The 24,074-nt window shown below is 38.3% G+C and overlaps 1 protein-coding gene across 4 annotated transcripts in view; it reads left to right on the plus strand.

The window, feature by feature from the left end:
• The first annotated feature begins 18,583 nt into the window (after positions 1-18,583).
• LOC121232114 (uncharacterized) overlaps positions 18,584-24,074 on the plus strand; it is a 32,946-nt gene continuing 27,455 nt past the window's right edge. For 2 of the 4 annotated variants that reach the window (XR_005930337.1, XM_041117567.1), the window contains exons 1-3: positions 18,584-18,769; positions 19,453-19,818; positions 19,928-20,028. Coding sequence is in view for 2 of the 4 variants with exons in the window: in XM_041117567.1 (XP_040973501.1) it covers positions 19,739-19,818; positions 19,928-20,028 (181 nt within the window). In the remaining 2 variants the exon portion in view is untranslated. Of the gene's footprint in view, positions 18,770-19,452; positions 19,819-19,927; positions 20,040-24,074 lie in introns of all 4 variants that reach the window. The other 2 variants (XR_005930336.1, XM_041117566.1) reach the window with 2 other exon arrangements.

The raw sequence follows: 24,074 nt of genomic DNA on the forward strand, positions 1-24,074 counted from the left end.
AACACTACTACTATTTATATAAATATTTTACGTATATACTCTTAATTATCTTCATATGTGTATTCATTGTATTCTTATTACGTTCTCGTATTCAATGCTAACATTGCATTTGATCTTGCATGCACGATTATTATTTTCTAATATTATTTCACCTCGATTATTTGTTTCAATATATTCCTAGCTCTTTCATTTATTGATTTTTATTTCATATTATTTTACTTTGCATTATTTCGAAGATCGTATTCTTGTTTTGCTAATTAATTTCAATAATCAAGGCAACGTATCGATTTAACATTAAGTCATCGAGTTCATCGCTACGTTGGGTGAACGTCAATTGACTCGTGTTAAAGCGATATACCCTTCTCAGAAACCGGAATAAACTAAAATTTCTCGTTTTTTTGGATCATAACTAAACTTTACATTGAATTCACATTTTTGAAAATTAAGACAACATGTGTTTATGAGATACCAATTTTTGGGCGTCGCGAAGGTGCTAATACCTTCCTCGCGCTTAACCGACTCCCGAACCCTAATTTTCCTCTGGCTTTTAACGTAGACCTAAATCCAGCCCTCCTTTTGTTTTAAAAAAATGAATCTAATAGGTGTCCGATCACACCTAGGAAAAGGATCGGTGGCGACTCCCTCTTTATTTTAAAATCAAACTTCAGTTTTCAAACTTTTTCACTAGATTGCCACAATTAGCGACCCCAAACCAAAATTTTTACGTCGCTACAGCTGGCGACTCCACTGGGGACAGCCTTGTTGAGAGTCGTGTCTGGAATTAAACACATTTTGTCAAAATTTTCAAATTTCCTTCTTCAAAGTAAATATTTGGTCATGATCCGAAAATCTCGTTTTCAAAATTCATGCATTTGTATCGTGCTGTAAATATTTCTTCTAACTTGCTTATTTGGTTGTTTTTCAGTGTTTCAATTTTTATGGTTTTAATTTTGGTTTGGTCTCTTTAAGTGAAACGTAAAGGTTTATGAGTTGTTCCCCACACACCATGTACTTGCATTTTCGCATAACATGAGCTCTCTACCCGGGCTCCATCCGTTTAAGTGAAAGTAAACGCTACGCCTTCGTGAGTTAACTCGTCCCTCCGCACAGGCTAGTGAATACTTTCGGGTTACATATGACTTATGCTTTCGTGAGTTAACTTGTCCCTCCGCTTAGGCATAAGTAAATGTAATCCCTCGAATTGATCTCGTAAGCCTGTGATAGACTATGACCGAGGCTTCGTGCTGATCTTAGCAGATGATAGTACGAGCAATTCGAGTACCTGTCTAGAACCGAGACTGCATATAGTGAACCATACGAGCCACCTAACTAGAGCCATGCCGAACCTCTGTCCGCTTATAGTCACCAAAATAAGTACACGGGGAAAATGCCTTTTGCCTTTCATTTACACTGTTTATGCAAAATAATTGGATTGGGTAGTTTAATTTGTTTTTCAAATTATATTTGTTGTGTTTACTAACCAAGTTTGTTTGTTTTTACTTTTATTTTCATCATGCATCATAGGCATCATATTAGGAAGGTGTTGATTAAAAGTTGGTTGCCAAAAAAATGGGTTTCTGATGGAGGAGTCAATTACACAAATAACCGAGAAGAGTGCCGTGGTTCGGGACTGGTCTCTAAAAATTCAGAAAGAAAAGGGGGATAGTCTAGTGGAAGGGTGTATTGCCAATTTGCCCTAACATATAACTGTAAATGTTCGCCAAAATAACCTTGAGGATTTGGTTCGAATTTGGAATCAGTGGGATTCAGACACTAGAGACATTTTCACTGAGAGGTATAGGGATATAGCTCACCTGATCACCATCCGTGTAGACGAACAGTTGATTCAAGCCATGGTTCGATTCTGGGACCCAGCTTATCAGTGTTTCACCTTCAATCAAGAAGACATGACTCCAACCATAGAAGAGTATGCTGTTTTACTCCGCATCGACAATGTACAATTCGGCAAAATATATGTGAAGGAGCCTAAGCCGATGACCTTCAAGAAAAAGTTAGTGAGACTGACAGACATGACTGATGCATGGGCCGAAAAACAGATAAAGAAGAAGAATGAAACCATTTGCATTCCATGGTCCTCCCTACGAGATTTGGCTCTGAACCATCCCAACATGCTGAAAAGGGTAAATCTATTCGCTTTGGCCATTTACGGTTTGGTCATTTTCCCAAAAGTTCTCGGACATCTCGAAGTTGCAGTAGTTGATTTCTTCGAAAGGTTAAAACAAGGAATCAACCCTGTCCCGACCATCCTAGCCGAGACCTTCAGGTCCCTGAGTAGTTGTCGAAGAAAATGGGAGGGACGATTTATCGGATGCGCGCAGTTGCTCAATGTTTGGATTTTGAGTCACTTCTGGAAGGTAGAGCGCACTCCGTTCCATATGTTTTCTAAAACATTCTCCCCGCTAAAAGCTTACCTCAAGAAAGAATGGCTGAAGGAAGTCACCGAGCAACATTGGGTATCAGTTTTTCAGAATCTTCGCGCCGAGAATATAACATGGAGAGCACCCTAGATCCGTCCTTCAGTTCTGCTATACAAATGTGGAAGCCAAGATTGGGTACCTCTACTCGGGTTATGGGGAGGAGTTGGATATGCCCCGCTATTAGTCCAAAGGCAGTTTTCTTCGCTACAATTCCTCCCCGCAACTGGAGGATTAGCACAGTTCGAGTTCGCTTTCGCGGGTGAAGGATATATGAAGAGAGTCCGAGACACTGCAAAGTATTGGAAGGAAATTCATTTCATGGAATTAGCTTTGTATGCTGATACCCTTACCCAAGATTACGACATATGGAGGAAGCAACGGGTAAATAGTCAGCAAATCTCATCAACAAACTACACCATCCAGAATCCTTTCTCGGAGGAAACGCCGTCTGAGCTAGAAATGGCAAGACAAGAATTCGAATGAGAAAAGGCCAAGATGTCTCGGGACCTTAGTGCCCTTCAAGAAGAAAACTATCAACTGAAGATTGAAGTTCAGGTTGAAAGGTCCAGGACTGAAAAAGTACAAAGAGAAGCCGAGATTGTGAGAAACGACTTAAGGGACCTTCATTTGGAAAATAAGAAATTAAGAAACACTATAAAGAATAGCAGGTTGGGCAAGTCGACAACAGAATGGAAGGAAGAAATTAGCAATATCAAGGGAGGAATGGAGTTTTGGAAGGGAAAAGCAAAGAAAGAGGAGGAAAAGGCTGCGCGCGCTGTGATAGAGTTAAGAAGGAAGAACGCCGAGTATGAAATAGTGACTGCAAAATTGGCGAATAATCAGTCTGAACATCAAGAATTAAAAAGGAAAACACGAGATCTAGAAAATATGCTGCAATCTCGTCAACAACAATTAGATAACCTCTTGAAGGCTCTAGAAGAAAAGAGTGAGCAGTACGATAGGGACATTCACGCGTATGAAGGAACTCTCAAAGCAAAAGAAATGCAACTTGACTTATTGATCAATGAAATTCGTAAAGCGGCTATGCAAGTTGTTCAATTATCAGATGAAGCCGAAGTTCTCGGTTGCCAATTCCCTCCGAGCCAAAGATCGAGCATATCAGAGTTTTTAGAGCAAGTGAAGAAACAAGGCAATGTGGCTAGGAAATTTGTGTAACTGTTGGAAAAATGAGAACTTTGTGTAATAGACTATGTTGATAAATGAAATGCCTAAATATGGGGCTATCTTGAAATCAACACCAATTTCTTACATTTCATTCATAATTGACATTCATTTGACATTCATGCATTCATTCATGCATCAATACATTCATTGCATATCCCATACTCATTCGCTGAGGTTAAAACGTACAATTCGCAGTTGCAAGACTTCAAGACTGGAACCACGTCATCCGTATAAAACGCACTGACAAGCTAGAGTAATGGAGAATGAATTCAATGAGAGAATTGAAAGGATGGAAAGAGCTCAAAAGGAATTACAAGAGCAACTGGCCAAATCGCAACAAGAGACGAGAGACCTAATGGTGAGATCTCGAGAGGAATCACTCGAGCAAAGAGATCAGATGGCTAAAACGATGGAGATGATAACAACTTTGGTCAAAGAAAAATGGCCCATGCAGAACCCCGATGTTATGGAACCTCGATCAAGAATTCACCACGATCAGGATCCACTCTATCCCCCGGGATTCACTCCACCGCCTGCATATACAATACAAAGAGGGTATACTCAAGAGGAACCCACTGGCTTGGAACATCGACCTATGCCACCTGCTCCACCCACTAATTTGGGGCAAGGAATGTTAGCGTCGAACCCAGGGGCTAGTCCTACTAATCCACTAGTTCCAGATCTGGATGACCCAGCAGAGGTAGCCAAGTTGAAATTGGATAACCATGACGCAAAATATAGGAGTCTAGAGGAAAGACTCAAAGCAATAGAAGGCACTGAAGTCTTCTCCGCACTAGGTGCCAAGGAACTCAGTTTGGTACCTGATCTAATTTTGCCCCCGAAGTTCAAAGTGCCTGATTTTGAGAAGTATGATGGGACAATGTGCCCAAAAGCACATCTCATTATGTTTTGTCGAAAAATGACCGGTTATGTGAACGAGGATAAACTACTCATACATTGCTTTCAAGATAGTCTAACAGGGTCAGCTCTTCGGTGGTACAATCAACTTAGTAGAGAAAAGATTCGATCCTGGAAGGACTTGGCGTCAGCATTTTGCGAACAGTACAAGCATGTATCGGATATGGTGCCAGACCGTATGACATTGCAAATGATGGAGAAAAAGCCATCAGAGACCTTTAGACAGTATGCGCAGAGATGGAGAGACGTCTCAGCTCAAGTGGAACCCCCACTAACAAAAACGGAGATAACCGTTCTCTTTATCAATACTTTAAAGGCACCGTTTTATGACAAATTAGTAGGAAGTGCCACGAAAGATTTCACGGATATTGTAATATCCGGTGAACTCATAGAGAATGCCGTCAAGAGCGGTAGAATGGAAGGATCATAAGGCTCAAGAAAAGCAGCACCCTTAAGGAAGAAAGAGCCAGAAGCCCACATGGTGGGAACTGGGAGTCGTTACATTCCCAATTCGTATCCTAACCAACCCCGACCTCGAAATTATCCACCCCCGAATTCCTATTATCCCCCTCAAACCCCTTACTACCAAGCACCACATCCGTCCTGCCCCGTATACGCCACGAACAAACAAAGACCCGTCACCACTTTCCCACAAAACACGGTACCCGCCCAAAGCCAATCAATGCATAATCCCGAGAGACCGTAATTTACCCCCATCCTTGTGTCGTATGGGGAATTGTACCCAAAACTTTTAGAAAAACAGCTAATTTCTCCCCATTACATGGCACCCCTTAAACCTCCATACCCAAAGTGGTACGATCCAAACGCTAGTTGTGCATACCACGCAGGGAACCAAGGGCACTCTACTGAGAACTGTCTCGCTTTCAAAAAGAGAGTTCAAGGACTCATTGACGCGGGTATCCTACGATTTGATAGTGCTAGTAACGCCACGGGGAACCCGTTCCCTAACCATACCGAAGGGAATGTGAGCACAGTGGGGAAAGAGGATGAATGGAAGGTCAGAAGATGTGTATCAGAAATAAGGACGCCTCTACAGAAAATCTGGGAGGTATTGGTTAAGAAAGGATTGCTCTGTCACTCTGATAGAATTTTTGGAGAAGAAGGTCAAAGTTTTTGCAATTTTCATGGGATTGTTGGACATGACATTCAGTCATGTGAGGACTTTAAAAGGTTACTTCAAGACCGGATGGATAATAAGGAGATCAAGGTCCTTAACAAGAGTGAAGATGCCAACGAAAGAGAAGTATGCGTCTCTGATAGCCAATCATCAGGGCCCCCTTATAGTGCTGATCGACCGTTGGTAATTTATTACGACGCGATGAGAGAGCCATTGAAACCACAGATGGTAATTGAAGTACCATCTCCTTTCCCGTATAAGGACAACAAAACAGTATCGTGGAAATATGATGTTAATATCGTTACACCGGAAGTTGAAAAGTCCAAAGCCATAACTGAAGATGTTGGGGAGGTAGGTCATTTTACTCGAAGTGGACGATGCTATTCTAAAGAAGTTGAACCGGTAAAGAAAAGTAGCGACTCGAAGTAAAAAGGGAAAGCAGTGATGTACGAGGTCGAAGTCGAGCAAGAAATTCCACCCGTGCAAGAAACTAAAAAAGCCTGTGAATGAGGAAGAAGCTCAAGAATTCTTGAAATTTATTAAGCACAGCGAATATAGTGTGGTGGAACAATTGAGCAAGTAGCCAGCATGAATCTCAGTTCTATCTCTACTGTTAAATTCAGAGCCACACCGGAACGCTTTATTGAAGGTGTTAAATCAAGCTTACGTGGCCAACAACATATTTGTCGAAAAGCTTGATAGGTGGGTAAACAATCTGAATGCGGACAACTTCATCTCTTTTAGTGATGATGAGATACCGCCAAATGGTAGAGGCTCGGTGAAAGCGCTGCATATCACGACCCGCTGCAAGGGCTACATAATACCGAACGTACTCATCGATAATGGGTCAGCGTTAAATGTTATGCCATTGGCTACGCTTTCCAGAATACCGATGGATTTGTCCTACTTAAAGCCCTGTCATTCCACGGTAAGGGCATTCGACGGGACGAGGCGCGAAGTCATGAGAAAGATCGAAATCTCTTTGGAAGTGGGTCCCTACATCTATAAGGTCGAATTCCAAGTCATGGACATTACACCCTCTTATAACTGCCTTTTGGGAAGACCTTGGATTCATTCTGCTGGAGCAGTCCCATCATCCCTCCATCAAAAAGTGAAATTCATCATGGATGGCTGTTTGGTCACAGTCGAGGGCGAAGAAGACATCATCGCATCTATCTCTGCTGATGCGCCATACCTGGAAGTAAGCAAGGACGCAGTGGAATGTTCCTTTCGATCCTTTGAATTCATCAATGCCACTTTCGTCGCTGAGGGAAATAGAATTCCGATGCCAAAACTATTGAGAAATACCAAAATGGGTGTCAAGTTGACCGTAGGAATGGGAGCTCGTGCGAGAAGAGGTTTAGGGAGACATCTGCAAGGAATAGTGAGGGCTTTAAAGCCAGTGCAGCACAAGGCCCGATACGGTTTGGGGTTCCAGCCTGACATGCGCCAAAGAAGAAGACAGTGGAAGAAGGATCAAGAGAGAAGAATTGCAAGAACTTTGGGCCGAGAACCAGAATGGGAACCAATAGAGTACCCTCCTTTGTCAAAAATATTTACATCTGCGGGAATGATGTACCCTGGACAAGATGATCCACGAAACATGCTGGGGTTAATTGAAAGAAGTTTTCAGAATGTCAGTATAAATGTCATTGACAAAGAAGCTGGTGCAAGTAAAGATGTCTCGAGGATACGCCCTTGCCCTCCTGGTTTCATGTTGAACAATTGGATTGCTGAGGAGCTTCTTGTAGTTTATAAGCCTTCAGAGTAATGCTAAACATCAACCTTCTATTATGTCCTTAGATATAATGGAATTCTTTTGTAGGAGCTTGCATTCGCTCTTTATCATTTAAGTGAATATCAATGAAGATGCATTTTGTCACGATTTTTTTGCATTATCACTAATTTCATAATCATTTTCTCATTTCATAGCCTATCCTTACATTTGCCTCATTGCCATGATATAACATTTGTCTGTTGTTTCCAATACTTGGATGTCCCCCTATAGCTTCCTTTTCCATTCAACTTTCAGGTGCTCAGATATTGACGACATGAATAAGCCCGTTACGACTCTTGAAATTAATTTTGAGAAGGCTGTTTGCTTAGGAGAATTTGAAGTCGAAGAAAATGCTGAAGATTATGTATCGTCTCCTGAATTGTTAAGGATGGTGGAACAAGAAGATAAACAGGTTCTGCCTCATGAAGAATCTGTGGAAACAATAAATTTGGGCACTGAAGAGAGGAAACAAGAAGTGAAGATTGGGACTTCTATTTCAGAAAGTACTAGGCATAGTTTGATCACTTTACTCCGCGAATACAAAGATGTTTTCGCGTGGTCATACCAGGACATGCCAGGGCTAGATGAAGATTTAGTGGTCCATAAGCTCCCATTAAAGCCAGAATGCAAGCCCATCCAGCAAAAATTAAGACGGATGAGGCCCAAAATGCTGTTGAAAATAAAAGAGGAAGTCAAGAAGCAATTTGACGCTGGCTTCCTACAAGCCTCCAAATATCCAGAATGCGTGGCTAACATAGTCCCGGTACCAAAGAAAGATGGAAAAGTACGAATGTGCGTGGATTACCGTGACCTGAATCGAGCAAGCCCAAAAGATAATTTTCCCTTGCCACATATTGACACGTTGGTGGACAACACAGCAAAACATTCATTGTTTTCTTTCATGGATGGATTCTAGGGGTATAATCAGATCAAGATGGCCCCTGAGGATATAGAGAAAACTACCTTCATAACAATGTGGGGAACGTTCTGCTACAAGGTGATGCCATTCGGGTTAAAGAATGCTGGGGCAACATATCAGAGGGCTATGGTGACATTATTCCATGACATGATGCATAAGGAAATAGAGGTCTACGTCGATGATATGATTGCTAAATCTCGAGGAGAAGAAGAACATGTAATGAACCTCAAGAAGTTGTTCGAAAGGCTGAGAAAGTTTCAGCTAAAGCTTAATCCAGCCAAATGTACATTCAGGGCTACCTCGGGAAAATTGCTAGGCTTCATTGTTAGTGAAAGAGGTATCGAAGTTGATCTAGATAAAATAAAAGCCATCCAAGAATTACCTCCCCCGCGCACACAAAAGGAAGTCAGGGGATTTTTAGGGAGGTTGAATTACATTGCTCGATTCATTGCTCAACTTACCAACCAATGCGACCCAATTTTTCGACTCTTTCGAAAACATAACCCGGGAGAATGGAACGAGGAGTGCCAAATGGCCTTCGATAAGATAAAACGGTATCTGTCTAATCCTCCTGTGCTAGTACCACCGACCCCTAGAAAACCCTTAATTTTGTACCTGACCGTGTTTGAAAACTCAATGGGTTGCGTACTGGGGCAACATGATGAGTCAGGGAGAAAAGAAAAGGCGATCTACTACCTCAGCAAAAAGTTCACTGAATATGAGGCAAAATATTCGTCCATTGAGAAATATTGTTGCGCTCTGGTTTGGGTAGCTCGGAGACTTAGACAATATATGTTGTATCACACGACATGGCTAATTTCAAAGCTGGACCCAATAAAATACATGATGGAATCGCCGGCACTATCAGGAAGAATGGCACGATGGCAGATCCTCCTTTCGGAATATGACATTGCCTATGTAAGTCAGAAGTTGATAAAAGGTAGCGCAATAGCTGACTTCTTAGCAACTCGAACGACAGAGGAATATGAGCCTTTAAGATTCGATTTCCCAGACGAAGACTTAATGTGCATCACAAAAATAGAATCCGAGTCATCAAAAGAGAAGTCATGGAAGATGTGCTTTGATGGTGCGTCAAATGCTTTAGGGCATGGAATTGGAGCAATCCTGGTATCACCAGACGGGAATCATTATCCGTTCACTACAAGACTGAACTTCTTCTGTACCAATAATATCGCAGAATATGAGGCCTGTATCATGGGGCTTCGTGCAGCTATCGAACAAAACATCGAGATCTTGGAGGTGTACGGGGACTCAGCCCTAGTGATTTACCAAATCCGTGGAGAATGGGAAGTGAGGGACTCAAAATTGATTAAGTACAGCGTTTTAGTGGCTGGATTGATCAAGGAATTCAAAGAAATAACTTTTCATTACTTCCCACGAGAAGAGAACCAACTGGCAGATGCCCTAGCCACTTTGGCTTCAATGTTCAAAGCAAGTAGAGAAGCAGAAATAATACCCCTCAAAATGAGCATATACGAGGTCCCTGCACACTGTTGTAGCATTGAGAAAGAAGTAGACGGACGGCCTTGGTTCCATGATATCTTAGAATATACCGAGAATCAAAGGTATCCCGAACAAGCGAATGAGAACGATAAAAGAACAATTAGAAGAATGGCAGCGGGATTTGTTCTTGATGGGGATATCCTGTATAAAAGAGGAAAGGATCAAATGCTTTTGAGATGTGTGGATGATATTGAAGCCAGAAAAATACTTGAAGAGGTCCATGAGGGAATTTGCGGAACGCATGCCAATGGTTTCAATATGGCCAGAAAGATCATTAGACTCGGTTATTATTGGCTGACAATGGAAAGTGACTGCATCAATTTTGCCAGAAAATGCCACAAATGTCAAATCTACGGCGATAAAATTCATGTAGCCCCTTCACCCCTTCATGTCATGACTTCTCCGTGGCCTTTTTCTATGTGGGGCATGGATGTCATAGGGCCAATTTCTCCAAAAGCTTCAAATGGACATCGATTCATTTTTGTGGTTATTGATTACTTCACAAAATGGATTGAAGCCGCTTCGTTTGCCAATGTGACGAAGACTGCAGTGTGCAAGTTTTCGAAAAAGGAAATCATTTGCCGATATGGTTTGCCTGAAATAATCATCTCAGATAATGCCACGAATCTGAACAATAAGATGATGAAAGAAGTGTGCGAGCAGTTCCAAATAAAGCATCATAATTCCTCGCCCTATCGCCCAAAGATGAACGGGGCTGTTGAAGCAGCTAACAAGAACATTAAGAGGATCATTGGGAAAATGACTGAGACATATAAATATTGGCACGAGAAACTTCCATTTGCTTTGTTTGCATATCGCACATCTGTGCGAACATCTACGGGAGCAACTCCTTTCTCTCTAGTCTATGGAATGGAAGCTGTGCTACCTATCGAGGTTGAGATCCCCTCTCTGCGAGTATTAATGGAATCAAAGTTAGAAGAAGCAGAATGGGTTCGAGCTCGATATGATCAGTTGAACCTCATTGAAGAAAAACGTCTAAGGGCAATTTGTCATGGGCAAATGTACCAAAAGAGAATGATCGCAGCCCATGACAAGAAGGTACGACCAAGAGAGTTCCATGAAGGAGAACTCGTTCTGAGAAAGATTCTCCCAATACAAAAAGACCTGCGAGGAAAATGGGCACCAAATTGGGAAGGACCATACGTTGTAAAAAAGGCATTCTCAGGAGGAGCTTTAATCCTTACCGAGATGGATGGGAAGGAGTTACCGAATCCGGTGAATTCAGATGCGGTGAAGAAATATTATGCTTAAGATGAATACCCGAAAAGGGCATCTTAAAAAAAAAGGGATCAGGGCGAAAACCCGAAAAAGGCGTCTTGATTAGTACAAAAAGATTAGGATGAAAACCCGAGAGGGCGTCCTAATGAAACAAACCTGGCGGTCGAACAATAGGTCAAGTAGTGAGACTACAGTATTTGAAGCACTTCTAAAAGCTCGAAATTTTCTACGCAAGAAGCCATGCTCGAAAAGATTATTGATTGAGGAACGTGGAAGAGTTCATGTGTTGAATATCTAGAGCATTTGTATCCGTTGAATACGACCTTTTCTTTCTTTTTGACATTTTTACCCTCATTGGTTAACTTTCTTTGTTTGCCACATTTGAAATAAAGGAATATGAGATATCCTTTTTGTCCATACCTGACCATTTTCATGCATCTCATTATGTGTTTATTTAATGATAAATAGTGAAAGGACATACTCTAAACAAAAGAAATGTCAAGCATTACCCGGATAAGAATTTGATAAGTGCAAGATCTTCAAAGCAAGAACAAAGTTTAACCAAGGGCAAAAGGGTGATATCTGAGAAATGTCGATTACTCGTAAAACTCGAAGACAGGTATGAGGCCTGAAGAGAAGGTCGAGAATCAAAGCAATGAACACAGATCCTCAACAATCATGGCGAAAATGACATATGACCAATATGCTTAAGGAGCACTGCATAATCATGTAGGCATAAAGGCATTTAAGACAAACATGTGCATATCATGATGACATCATGCATGGCATATACAGGTAATCCAGTAAAGCAAGAAATCTTGAATGAGAGTCGCACTGAATCAAAGGAAAAAATACCCGAGTTCTACCAAAGGACTGGTTTTGGTATTTTGATGTTTAATATTCATGATTTCCAAGGAAAATCAACTCATATTGCGGAGAGATGAGTTGAGCCTCAAGACACGTTGAGGTATTTTTAATTTTTTAAAAAAATCAACTCATATTGCGAGAAGTGAGTTGAGCCTCGGGGCACGCCGATGTATTTTTAGTTTATGTTTTAAATTGACTCATAATGCGAGAAATGAGTTAAGCCTTTTAATTTTTGTTTTTCAAAATCAACTCATATTGCTAGAGGTGAGTTGAGCCTCAGGACACGCTGAGGTAATTTCAATTTCTGTTGTCAAAAAAAAATCAACTCATATTGCGAGAAATGAGTTGAGCCTCAGGACACGCTGAGGTAATTTCAATTTTTTTTTCAAAATCAACTCATATTGCTAGAGGTGAGTTGAGCCTCAGGACACGCTGAGGTAATTTCAATTTCTGTTGTCAAAAAAATCAACTCATATTGCGAGAGGTGAGTTGAGCCTCAAGACACATTGAGGTATTTTCAATTTCTGCTTTTCAAAAAAATCAACTCATATTGCGAGAGGTGAGTTGAGCCTCAAGACACGTTGAGGTATTTTCAATTCCTGTTCAATTTATGTTTTTCAAAAATCAACTCATATTGCGAGAGGTGAGTTGAGCTTCAGGACACGCTGAGGTAATTTCAATTTCTGTTTTTTCAAAAATCAACTCATATTGCGAGAGGTGAGTTGAGCCTCGGGGCACGCCGAGGTATTTTCAAATTCTACTTTCAAAAAAATCAACTCATATTGCGAAAGGTGAGTTGAGCCTTGGCTCACGTGTTGAGTCACTTTCAATCTCTATTTTTATGTCTGTTTTCTAAATCAACTCATATTGCAAGAGGTGAGTTGAGCCTCGGGGCACGCTGAGGTATTTTCAATTACTGTTTGGCAAAAACCAACTCATACTGCGAGAGGTGAGTTAAGCCTCAGGACATGCTGAGGTATTTTCCATTTCTGTTTTTCAATTTCTGTTTTCAAAAATCAATTCATATTGCTAGAGGTGAATGGAGCCTCAGGTCATACGCCGAGGTATTTTCAATAGATGTTTTTTCCAATTCCTGCTTCTCAAAAAAAATTTTAACTCACATTGCGAGAAATGAGTTGAGCCTCAAGACACGTTGAGGTATTTTCAAGTTCTGCTTTTCAAAAAAAAATCAACTCATATTGCGAGAGGTGAGTTGAGCCTCGGCTCTCACGCTGAGGTATTTTCAATTTTTCGTTTTTTCAATTTATGCTTTTCAAATTCTACTTTTCCAAAATCAGCTCATATTGCAAGAGGTGAGTTGAGCCTCGGGGCACGCTGAGGTATTTTTAATTTTTGTGTTTTAATTTCAACTCATATTACGAGAGGTGAGTTGAGCCTCAGGACACACGCCGAGGTATTTTCAATTAAGCCTTTTGATTTTCTTTCAAAAAAAAATCAACTCATATTGCGAAAAGTGAGTTGAGCCTCAGTTCACATGTTGAGATATCTTTAGTTTTTGTTTTTAATGTCTATTTTTAAAAGGTCAATTCATATTGCGAGAAATGAGTTGGGCTCAAGATCACATGCCGAGTAAGAATAAAGATTGAAGTGATGAAAGACACCAGACTTGGTCTCCCTGAAGCTATAGTGGAGCCGGTCAAAAGTTGCAAGTCTTGTCTCCCTGAGGTCGCAGTGGAACTGATCGAGGATATCAAATCTTGTCTCGCAAGATAGGGCAAAATTGGCCTTTCTTTGTGTCTTTGCTCTATTCTCGTTACACGACAATGAGCAAAGAGGGGCAGCTGTAGTAGGCCAATTTTGGCCCACTAATACCAAGCCCATTTCCCCCTCTTACAACCCAAACCCGATTGATCCATTTCAATACACTAAAACCCCTGCCCAAACCTTAGCCCAACTACCCAAAACCCAACACTTGACCCAGGCCCAGAAGCCCAAACTCCAGACTTAGGGTTTCAGAAACCTTAGCCTACTCAGCCGCAACCCTCCCCACTTGTACTTAGCCCCATACACTGCTCCACTATAGCAGCCCCATACCCCCACGCGTCTGACACCATCTGCCGCTGCATGCTCCTCCTCCACCACCAGCTCCTCCATACCCTGCAAAGACAGAAGCAGACCAAACAGAATAGGACAAAAGATAAACAATATTTTTCTAGTTTTGTAGTCGGCTATAAAGCTGAGAAATAAGCATTTGTAAAAGGGGGGATTTTTGCTATGAAAACAAAGATTTTCTTTCAATATTAACAGATTGAATACAAGAACCATTCGAAAATACATATACAATCAGGGGCTCTAACACCAAATCAGAGAATCAAATCTAAAACCTAAGGTGACTTCTTTTTTTTCTTTTTTTCTTTACTGTTTTGAGTTTGTTTTTTTACATAAAAATACTAAAAAATATCAAAACATAAAAACATATGTATTATTAAGCAAAAAAAAAAGTAAATTTTTACCTTTTCCGGCCACATCGTGCGGTGGCCGGCGCCGGCACCGGCAGACTTCCGGCGACCGTCCGGTGACCGGCCCCTGGCCGGAGCTCTCCCTCTTTTCTCTCCCTCCTCTTCCCTTTTTTTCTTTCTTCTGTTTCAAATGAAAAAATAAAATTTTTTAACTTATTTAGGGGACCAAAACGGTGCGTTTTGGTCCCCCCTTTAACCAATAAAACGACGCCGTTTCAAGGGTGGGTCGAGTCGACCCGACCCGCCCCAGCAAGGATCCGCGTGTTTTTAAGAGTGGAAGGGCTATTTGCGCAATCGGCCCTTCCGCATTTTTGGTGTTTTAAATTAGGTTTATGTTTGTTTCTGAATTGATCCCAGAATTTTGCTCAGTTTTTAATTTAACCCCCGTATATGCGCAGCGTTTTGGAAAGTTTGAAATTTTGCACTTTTAATACCCCATGGTTTTACCCGCATTCAAATAGGGCCTTTCCCCTTTAATTTTTTTTTAAATTCGCTCCAAAGCTTTGTTTTTAGTTCATTTTTGGTCCTTTTTTGTTTCCTTATTTAATATGATTATTGTTATTTCCAATATTATATTATTATTATTATTACTATATATTAGTATACATTTTTCTTTTACATGTGAATATTGTATATATTTATATATAATATTACTTTTAATTATTGTATTTTAATATTATTATATTATATATACTTCTTCGTATTTTATTATTATTATTAGTATTATTATCATTATTCATATTAGCATATTTATGTTATTATATATATACACATTTCATATAGTATTATCTTTTTTTTACTATTATATTTATTATTATATTATTTATTTTCACCATTATTATTATTATTTTCATCATATCTTTAATATATATATAGGTATATATTTATGTAACATTATTAATATTCGTTTTCCACATTATTATGATATATATTATGTAAATATTTTAACATTATATTATATATGTATTTATATATATTACGTATGTACATATACCTTTTAATATTATATTTTTATATTACGTAAATATCATTTTAAATACTGTATTGTATATATATATCCTTAGTACCACGTTACATATATATTGTGTATATACTTGTTTTCTTACCCCTATTATATTCATTGTTAATACATTTATTTTTTTATACATGTATACATACCCTTTTTATAATATTATTTTTTACACATATATGTATATATTTTATTTTATTGTTGCTAGTTATGTACTTTTTTACTATCTCATATGTACTTCAAACACTATACGTATAGTATATTTCTAACACTACTACTATTTATATAAATATTTTACGTATATACTCTTAATTATCTTCATATGTGTATTCATTGTATTCTTATTACGTTCTCGTATTCAATGCTAACATTGCATTTGATCTTGCATGCACGGTTATTATTTTCTAATATTATTGTCACCTCGATTATTTGTTTCAATATATTCCTAGCTCTTTCATTTATTGATTTTTATTTCATATTATTTTACTTTGCATTATTTCGAAAATCGTATTCTTGTTTTGCTAATTAATTTCAATAATCAAGGCAACGTATCGATTTAACATTAAGTCATCGAGTTCATCGCTACGTTGGGTGAACGTCAATTGACTCGTGTTAAAGCGATATACCCTTCTCAGAAACCGGAATAAACTAAAATTTCTCGTTTTTTTTGGATCATAACTAAACTTTACATTGAATTCACATTTTTGAAAATTAAGACAACATGTGTTTATGAGATACCAATTTTTGGGCGTCGCGAGGGTGCTATTACCTTCCTCGCGCGTAACCGACTCCCGAACCCTAATTTTCCTCTGGCTTTTAACGTAGACCTAAATCCAGCCCTCCTTTTGTTTTAAAAAAAATGAATCTAATAGGTGTCCGATCACACCTAGGAAAAGGATCGGTGGCGACTCTCTCTTTATTTTAAAATCAAACTTCAGTTTTCAAACTTTTTCACTAGATTGTCACAATTAGCGACCCAAACCAAAATTTTTACGCCGCTACAATAGTATTTGCTATAATCCAGAATGTGTATAATAAATATTCCAACCTAAAATATTGAAGCTATTGCATGAAATTCTAATGAACTCAAAAGGGATTTTATTAGCTTACCTTAAATGTTAGGATACATTTTAGGCTATCTAAGTACTATCATTGATTATAGAGGTCAAGGCATTATGGGATGTAAAAGTGTTGATTACTATTGCACATGCTTGTTGGGCAATTCAAGCATACGTGTTAATTAGAAAGATTTTTAGTCAGAATTTATCAATAAGTATTAGGGGTAGTGATAAAAAATATTATACTCTCAATAAAAAATTTAAATTCAAAATTTTAAAATAATATTATTGAAAAAAATAATTATGAATTTAAAAATATAATAATAATCTTTATAAATTTTAAAACCATCATAAAAAATATTTTGGTAATACCAAAAAATGGTGCAAGAAATGTCGGTATAACTTCACTCAGAATAGACAAAAGTGGATGTTACTAGGGAGATTAATAATGGCAAATGATAGCTCTACAAATAGGTTGGATCAAACTTGAGTGTGATGCTGCATTCAATGAGTTTAGTTTTACTTGGGGAGATTTTATTTGAAAGTTTTAATAGGAGGGCAAAAGCAGTTGCAGATTAAGTTATTAGGTAATTCAACAGAGGATGTGCTTTTTAACTCAGGAAGGCATCAAGAGGGTAGGTAAGGGCTTGCCCCATAATAGTAAATTATTATTTTAGTTTGTTAAAGTTTTTAAAATTATAAGTTAAGTTTAATAGTAAAAATACACTTTGCCCATTTAAAGATAATTTTTTTAATTTAATCCCTTTAAAATTCTAACATAACAACCATATACAAAGATAAAATTGTACTTTCAATCTTTTAAAATTTTATAATTTAATTTTGACCTTCTTAAAAATAAACTTCTGACTTCATCTCTATTTTTAACTGCATTAGTCCGCCCAGATCCTCTCTAATAAATATTCTTAATAAGAATGAGTTACTTGCACCACATGTATAGGTTTTTGGATTTTTTAAGATTATGAGTTTCATTTGTCGATAATCTTTGCCCATAGTTAAAGAGTCTTGTTTTATTATCTATATGTTGTTTGAAACTTTGGTGCGTATTGATGTCTTGTTCATGTGTAATGAAATGAATATTGTTTTCTTGCCCAACCAAAAAATAATAATTATCATTGATTGTATCAAATATTATATTGGATCTAATAATAAGAAATTCTATGTTTAATAAATACGGTTTTAAGTTTAAATTTTGTAAATAAAAAATGTTTTCCCTTATTTAAAATTCAATTTAACTCAATTTTAAAATTAATCAAAATATAATATAATAAAAAATATATATACATTGAAATGCAAACCATTTTAATACTTCATAACCTTAAAATGTGCCAATACATTTATTTATCCAAAAGAAAGAAGACAGTAACTTAATGAATTAGAATTTTAAAGTTCTTACAGATTATGGTTTTGAGGAAAGAAACGTGTATTTTTAGAATAGGCAAAGGCATAAATGATGTGATGATGGTACAATTATGAGATATAATATTACTTTTAGGCTCATGTTAGGTACATAGCTGTGTAGAACCCGGGGTTAACTGTTTGAGCCAGTCAATATCGGATTGGTGGTGTAACGTATTTTATTAGAATTGGTATCGATTGATATCAATTTATTCTAATCCATAATTTTAGATTTATCGATATTTAAGAAATATTTAATATTTATAAATAAACGTAAATTTTATTTTAATGAGTAATTTTATATTTGAAATTTTAATTTGATTTAATTTTTATAAGTTAGTAACATAATTATCGATATATTATTTTATATTTATATATTATATATACAAATAATTATATTTATTTAATATAAAAATAAATCAATTTATTTATTTTTTTAAATATATATAATTAAATCGAAATTAAAATTTTAAATATACATTTAAACTACAATTAAAGTTTTATGCGTGTATATATATTTTTTAACATTAACTCTAGGACTTTTATAAGAATTGGGCCTAAGCTAGAAATCAAATTGTGTTTTAAACATCATACAGCCTAGCTTTGTCAAAAATGATCGAGTCTTTCTTCTGCATTAAAAACAAAAGGTCACTAAACCACTCCTTAAGACTTTCTTTTATGATGGCCATTACTTTTCTACCAGTTTAGGTTCACGAAGCTTCCCTCTCCACCAAACGCTCCCAAACCTCTTCCATCGGATTCTATCGTCTTCGACACTGCTCTGGACAACCATTTATCTAGGTAAGTCATTCATTGTCTCTTCAGTCCTTTTACTAGTGCATGCCTTGCTTCATTTCCTGGTTTAGGGACTTTTCTAAAACAACAATCTTCGAAACTCTTGCTTAATTCTTTTATGTCTAAAATGTATGCCCTGAGCATTGATTTGTCCTCCTTGTTATTTTGAACTTTTTTTATGATACTGAGAGCGTCGCATTCGATCTCTACTTGTCGGAATCCCCTTTCTATTCCCCACTGGATAGCCTGTAATAGGCCAGCGCTTCTACCGCGAAAGGCGTGGCCACTCAATTATTCATTAGAAAAATCCCCCTTGAGTCCCTACCTACAATACTCGAACCTGATTTTTGCCTCTGGTTATCGAAAGCTCCATCAAAGTTTATTTTAACTGTGTTCCCTTCCTATGGTCGCCATCACTCCTCCTCAATTCGTTGGCCAAGTAAGATAGCATTAGCCCTTTCCCATTCCCCTAAGTATTTTTGGATAAACCGCATAGTTTCCAGTACTGTCTGATGGAGTCCTTCATGCAACGCCTTATTTTGGTCGGACCAGATAGCCCATATGCTACAGAAAAGGGTCTTTTTTGTGAGTTTGTTAGCCTAGTAAGCATTTTCTCCAACCACTGTTGGAAATTCCTGTTTTTTTCTTCATCGGTTCCCTGAACATGCATCAAATTTCTTAAATTACAGGATAGTCCCTAAAGACGTGCTCTAAAGATTCTGAGCCATTCTTGCACTAAAGGTAGAGAGCAAAATTACTCACCCATTTGAAATGTAGATTAAAAAGTAGGGATGTAGTTGTTGTAGACTTTTCAGTTTGTAATTTTCACTTTCCCAGGCAAATCTGTTTGCCATAGGCTTTTGTAAAAAAAAAATCCTGTAATTTCTGAAGCATTTGTAATTAGACTTAAATCTTCCTTTACTAACCTCCTGTAACCTCTTCTCACCATGTAACCCCCCGTTGGTTCACCGCTCCATGCTCTACAATCATATTATGGGTACCTCACCAAAGGGATATTTAGAATTGTTTCAGCCTCTCCTTGAGCAAATAAACTGGTAATAATCCCTTCCTTCCACTGCCTTAGATTTGCGTCTATTAGTTATGCCACTTTGTCAATACTATGATTTTGGACTGGCTCTTGAATTTTGTGATTTTTCAAACTAGGAACCCAAGCATCTTGCCATATCAAAATATTGTCCCCTCTACCAACCCTCCAGACCGTCTCTTCCATCAACAATTTCTTCGCTGCCCACACATTCCTCCAGGTATTCAAATGGTAATTGCTTAACTCTAATTGCTTAAAGTTTGTGTTTGGGAAATATTGGCTTTCAATGTTCTTTCTAACAAAGATTTGGGATAGTCCATTAATCTCCGTCCCTGTTTTGCTAGAAGGGCTAAATTGAATTTGAAATTTTTTTGAAACCCCATACCCCGATCCTCTTTTCCGATGCATAGTATTTTCCAACTGCACCAATGAATTCCTCTTTTTCCTTATGAATTCCTCTTTTTTCTTTCTACTTCTGCCACCAAAATCTACTAATAATTTGTTTCATCTCATTGCATAATGAAATTGGCAGCAAAAAACATGACATAACATAGGTGGGAATTGATTGCAAAACACTCTTAAAAAAAAACTTGTTTTCCTCCCTGTGATAAGGTTTAAACATTCCAGTTATTAACTCACTCAGCCACCCTTTCTTTCAAGCCTTGGAAACTCCTACGATTATGCTTTCCATATAACACCCCGAACCTGGCCCAAACGTTATGGCCGAATCCGATGTGTCACATCGAAGTATTTTTCAAAAATAGGACTTATCCCTATTAAATCGAAATTAAGTTAAAACCCTTTTAATTTTTATTGCATGAGAATAATTCGGCAAATTAAGTTGTTCCTATTTGAAATCTATTTGTCAAAACGATTGCCATATTTATCTCTGTTGATTCCTTAGACTGAATAAAATCGCGGAAGCTTGTAAAGACCTTGCAGTTTAAAATGTGAGTTTTCCTTGAAAACAGTTATTGTTTTGAAAACTCATCCTTTCCTAGTCTAGCAGTTTAAGGTAAGAAATCAAAGCCTTTAAAGTTAAAATCACAAATGGTCTTATTACATAACCAAAAACCCAATATGAAATTTTGATAGATAAGCTCAAAGGTAGAAAATCGACAGTCGTGTGGCCACCTCCGAGTCCCTCGCAGTGCTAAATCGTCTAAGGCTGGGGATTACCTACGCAGTTAAAAGAAAAGGTGAGTTTATAAAAACTCAGTGTGTAATCCCTTATCAGTCAGACAATAAACAGAATGCAGTAACAGTCTGGGCCTTAGCCCTATACAGTATCAGTGCAGTCTGGGCCTTAGCCATATACAGTAACAGTATGGGCCTAAGCCCAATTCAGTATCAATACATTGCAGTCATATAACCCACCCCAATCCAACCAACACACCACCCGTACCAACCAACACACCATGTGAGGATTAAATCGGCCCACCCAGCCAATACACTAATGTCGCAGCGAAGCTGCTAACAGTAACGCAACAATGCTACTAATAACAGTAAATGTGGCAAAGCCACCAAAGCAGTAACTACGTGGCAAAGCCACTAATACAGTACTTCCTCCAAATCAGAAACCCAATCTCATGCAGTATGTCGTGTCATAAATAATACATGTATGCAGTATGTCATACTCAAAACCAGTCATATAAATGTCATACACACATCAATTAACCTACCACTAGGGATACAATGGTCATTGCGCCGATTAGGGGTAAAATAGTAATTTTACCTTTTAAGTGTATTTTGGCCATTTTGGTTATTTTAGGGTCTGGGCATAGATAACGACCTCTCTGAAGGTCTATAGTCACTTCGAGCGTCACAGATAGCCTAAATGGTCATAACAATGTAAATGGGCCCAAGACCCATTACTCGGCCCAACTGGGCCACACGCTTCTGTAACCCATTTAGCCCAAAGTCAATTACGACTATGTGACCTACATAGCCCAGTCCAATATTTAACACTTATCGTAGATTTAATCTGTATAGGGCCTACGAGCCCATTGGGCCCACACAACCCATTTCAGCCTAACGTGGCCTATAACAGCCTAAGTCTATGGAAAAGCTCGTGGTGGCCTTTACTGTCTACCGCCCATGATTTGTGGGCTTGATTTACCCCATGAGCGATCGCACGCTCATGGGGCCTCAAATGTCGAAGTTTCAGGATTTTGGCTTTTCGACTTTTACTGATTCACAATCACATAAGGGTGTGGATCCACACATTTTCGGCTTTCGACAGTACAGAATGGTGTATGGTTACACACCTTTTCATGAAAGCCTACAAACACCCCTTGAGCACCAACCTACAAGCATCGAGATACTACGTTACTCACTTTTCAAAGACAATACTCAACTTATAACAAAACCAACCTATCACCATATATTACCTTGATCGAATGAGAAGAGGTTTCCCACTTGAATTGATACCCAAGACTAGCGGCGATTTCTTCTTCTCCAAAACCCTGTATTCCCAAACACCATTAACGGACTACAGTGTACAGGCAAGTGATGAAGTAAGGGCACAGTCACTTACCGAGATTAAAAGAGAATTAATCGACTAAGGCACTTCCAGCGCACAAGAGTGTAATATTCGGCCTAACACCACTAGAATATTTGAGAAAGGAACAAGGGGAATAGCATTTGGTCAGAGGAAGTAAAGAAGAAGAGAATAGAAAATAAGTGAAAGATAAAGGAGAAGGGGATGGATTCGGCCTAGATTGAGACAAGGGAGGAAGAAAGAAAATGATCAATAGAACTCAAAGAATGAAATAGGAAATGTTCGGCTATAGAGAGCCAAACTGATAGCACTATGGAAAAAAAAGAAATGAAAGGTTAGAGGAGAAAAGTAATGTGATTCGGCAAAAAGTAGAAGAAAAGAAATTGAGAATAGGGATTTCGACACTAAGAACTTACATTAATCAAATCCCGAAAGAGCATGAAAGGTAACTTGAGAAATCAGCACTAGGGAGAAAAGAAGCCAGAAACGCAAAAAATAACAAAAACCTAAAATAACAGAGAGGAAATTTGGCACCCATTCACTCACCAATTGCCAAAAATGCACACAAAGGGACCCCTAGCCGAATTTGCATACTCCAAATCCCCCAATAGGCTACAACTCTCCCTAATTTGAATTCCTTGACTTTCTCCTAAAATCTCTCCCTTTATCCTTCCTTGATTTACTCCTTGAATCACTCCCCATCACTCTCTACAACTCCTCCATCAAAATTTCACTGTAACACAACCACTGGCCGAAACCAACTGCAAAATAAATACCCTAATTGTGCTGCTCCACGCTCAAACCTCAGACCTTGAACACCATTCCACACGCCACTACCATTGAGCCACAGGCTCTTTTTGTGACATCAATCAGTTGTAATAAAAAATAAGCCCTATATACCAATATCCAGATTCACTTAAGAGCAAAAATTAAAATTTCTGCAAAAGCCAAGACTTAAACCCAGGCTTCTCAGACACTCCCTAACTCACCCAAATCATCTAACCACTCAATCAAACATACAATTTTGTTAGATAACATAAAATTACAAACCCCCTATTTTTGGGGCGTTACAACTTTACCCCCTTAAAATAAATTTCGGCCTTGAAATTTACCTGGTCAAAAAATGTGAGGGTATTGTTGTCGCAACACCTCCTCAAGCTCTTACGTGGCTTCCTCTGAACCGTGATTACGCCAAAGCACCTTGACCAATAGGACAGATTTTCTCCTTAATACTTTAACATCACGACCCAGTATCTGCAGCGATTCTTCCTCGAAGGTTAGATCAGGCCTAACCTCTATCTCCTTCACAGGTACAACATGCGTAGGATCAGAGCGGTATCTCCTCAGAATAGAAACGTGAAATACATCATGAATCTTATCAAATTTTGAAGGCAACTCCAGTTGATAGGAAACTGGTCCCACATGTTTCAACACTCGATAAGACCCAATAAATCTAGGGCTAAGCTTGCATTTCCGCCCAAATCTAAAAATTTTCTTCTACAGTAAGACTTTCAAAAAAACATAATCCCCCACAGAGAACTCGATATCCTTACGTTTCAAGTCTGCATATGACTTCTGCCTATCAGATGCTTCCTTTAACCGATCTCGAATCAACTTTACCTTTTCTTCAGTATCAAAAACTAACTCCGGCCTCAGAACTTGCCGCTCACCAAGTTCTGTCCAACAAGTAGAAGTACAACACCTATGACTATATAATGCCTCGTACAGTGCCATCTGAATACTGGACTGATAACTATGTTATAAGC

This window comes from Gossypium hirsutum, chromosome A07, assembly GCF_007990345.1.
Source record: "Gossypium hirsutum isolate 1008001.06 chromosome A07, Gossypium_hirsutum_v2.1, whole genome shotgun sequence".
Taxonomy (NCBI): domain Eukaryota; kingdom Viridiplantae; phylum Streptophyta; class Magnoliopsida; order Malvales; family Malvaceae; genus Gossypium; species Gossypium hirsutum.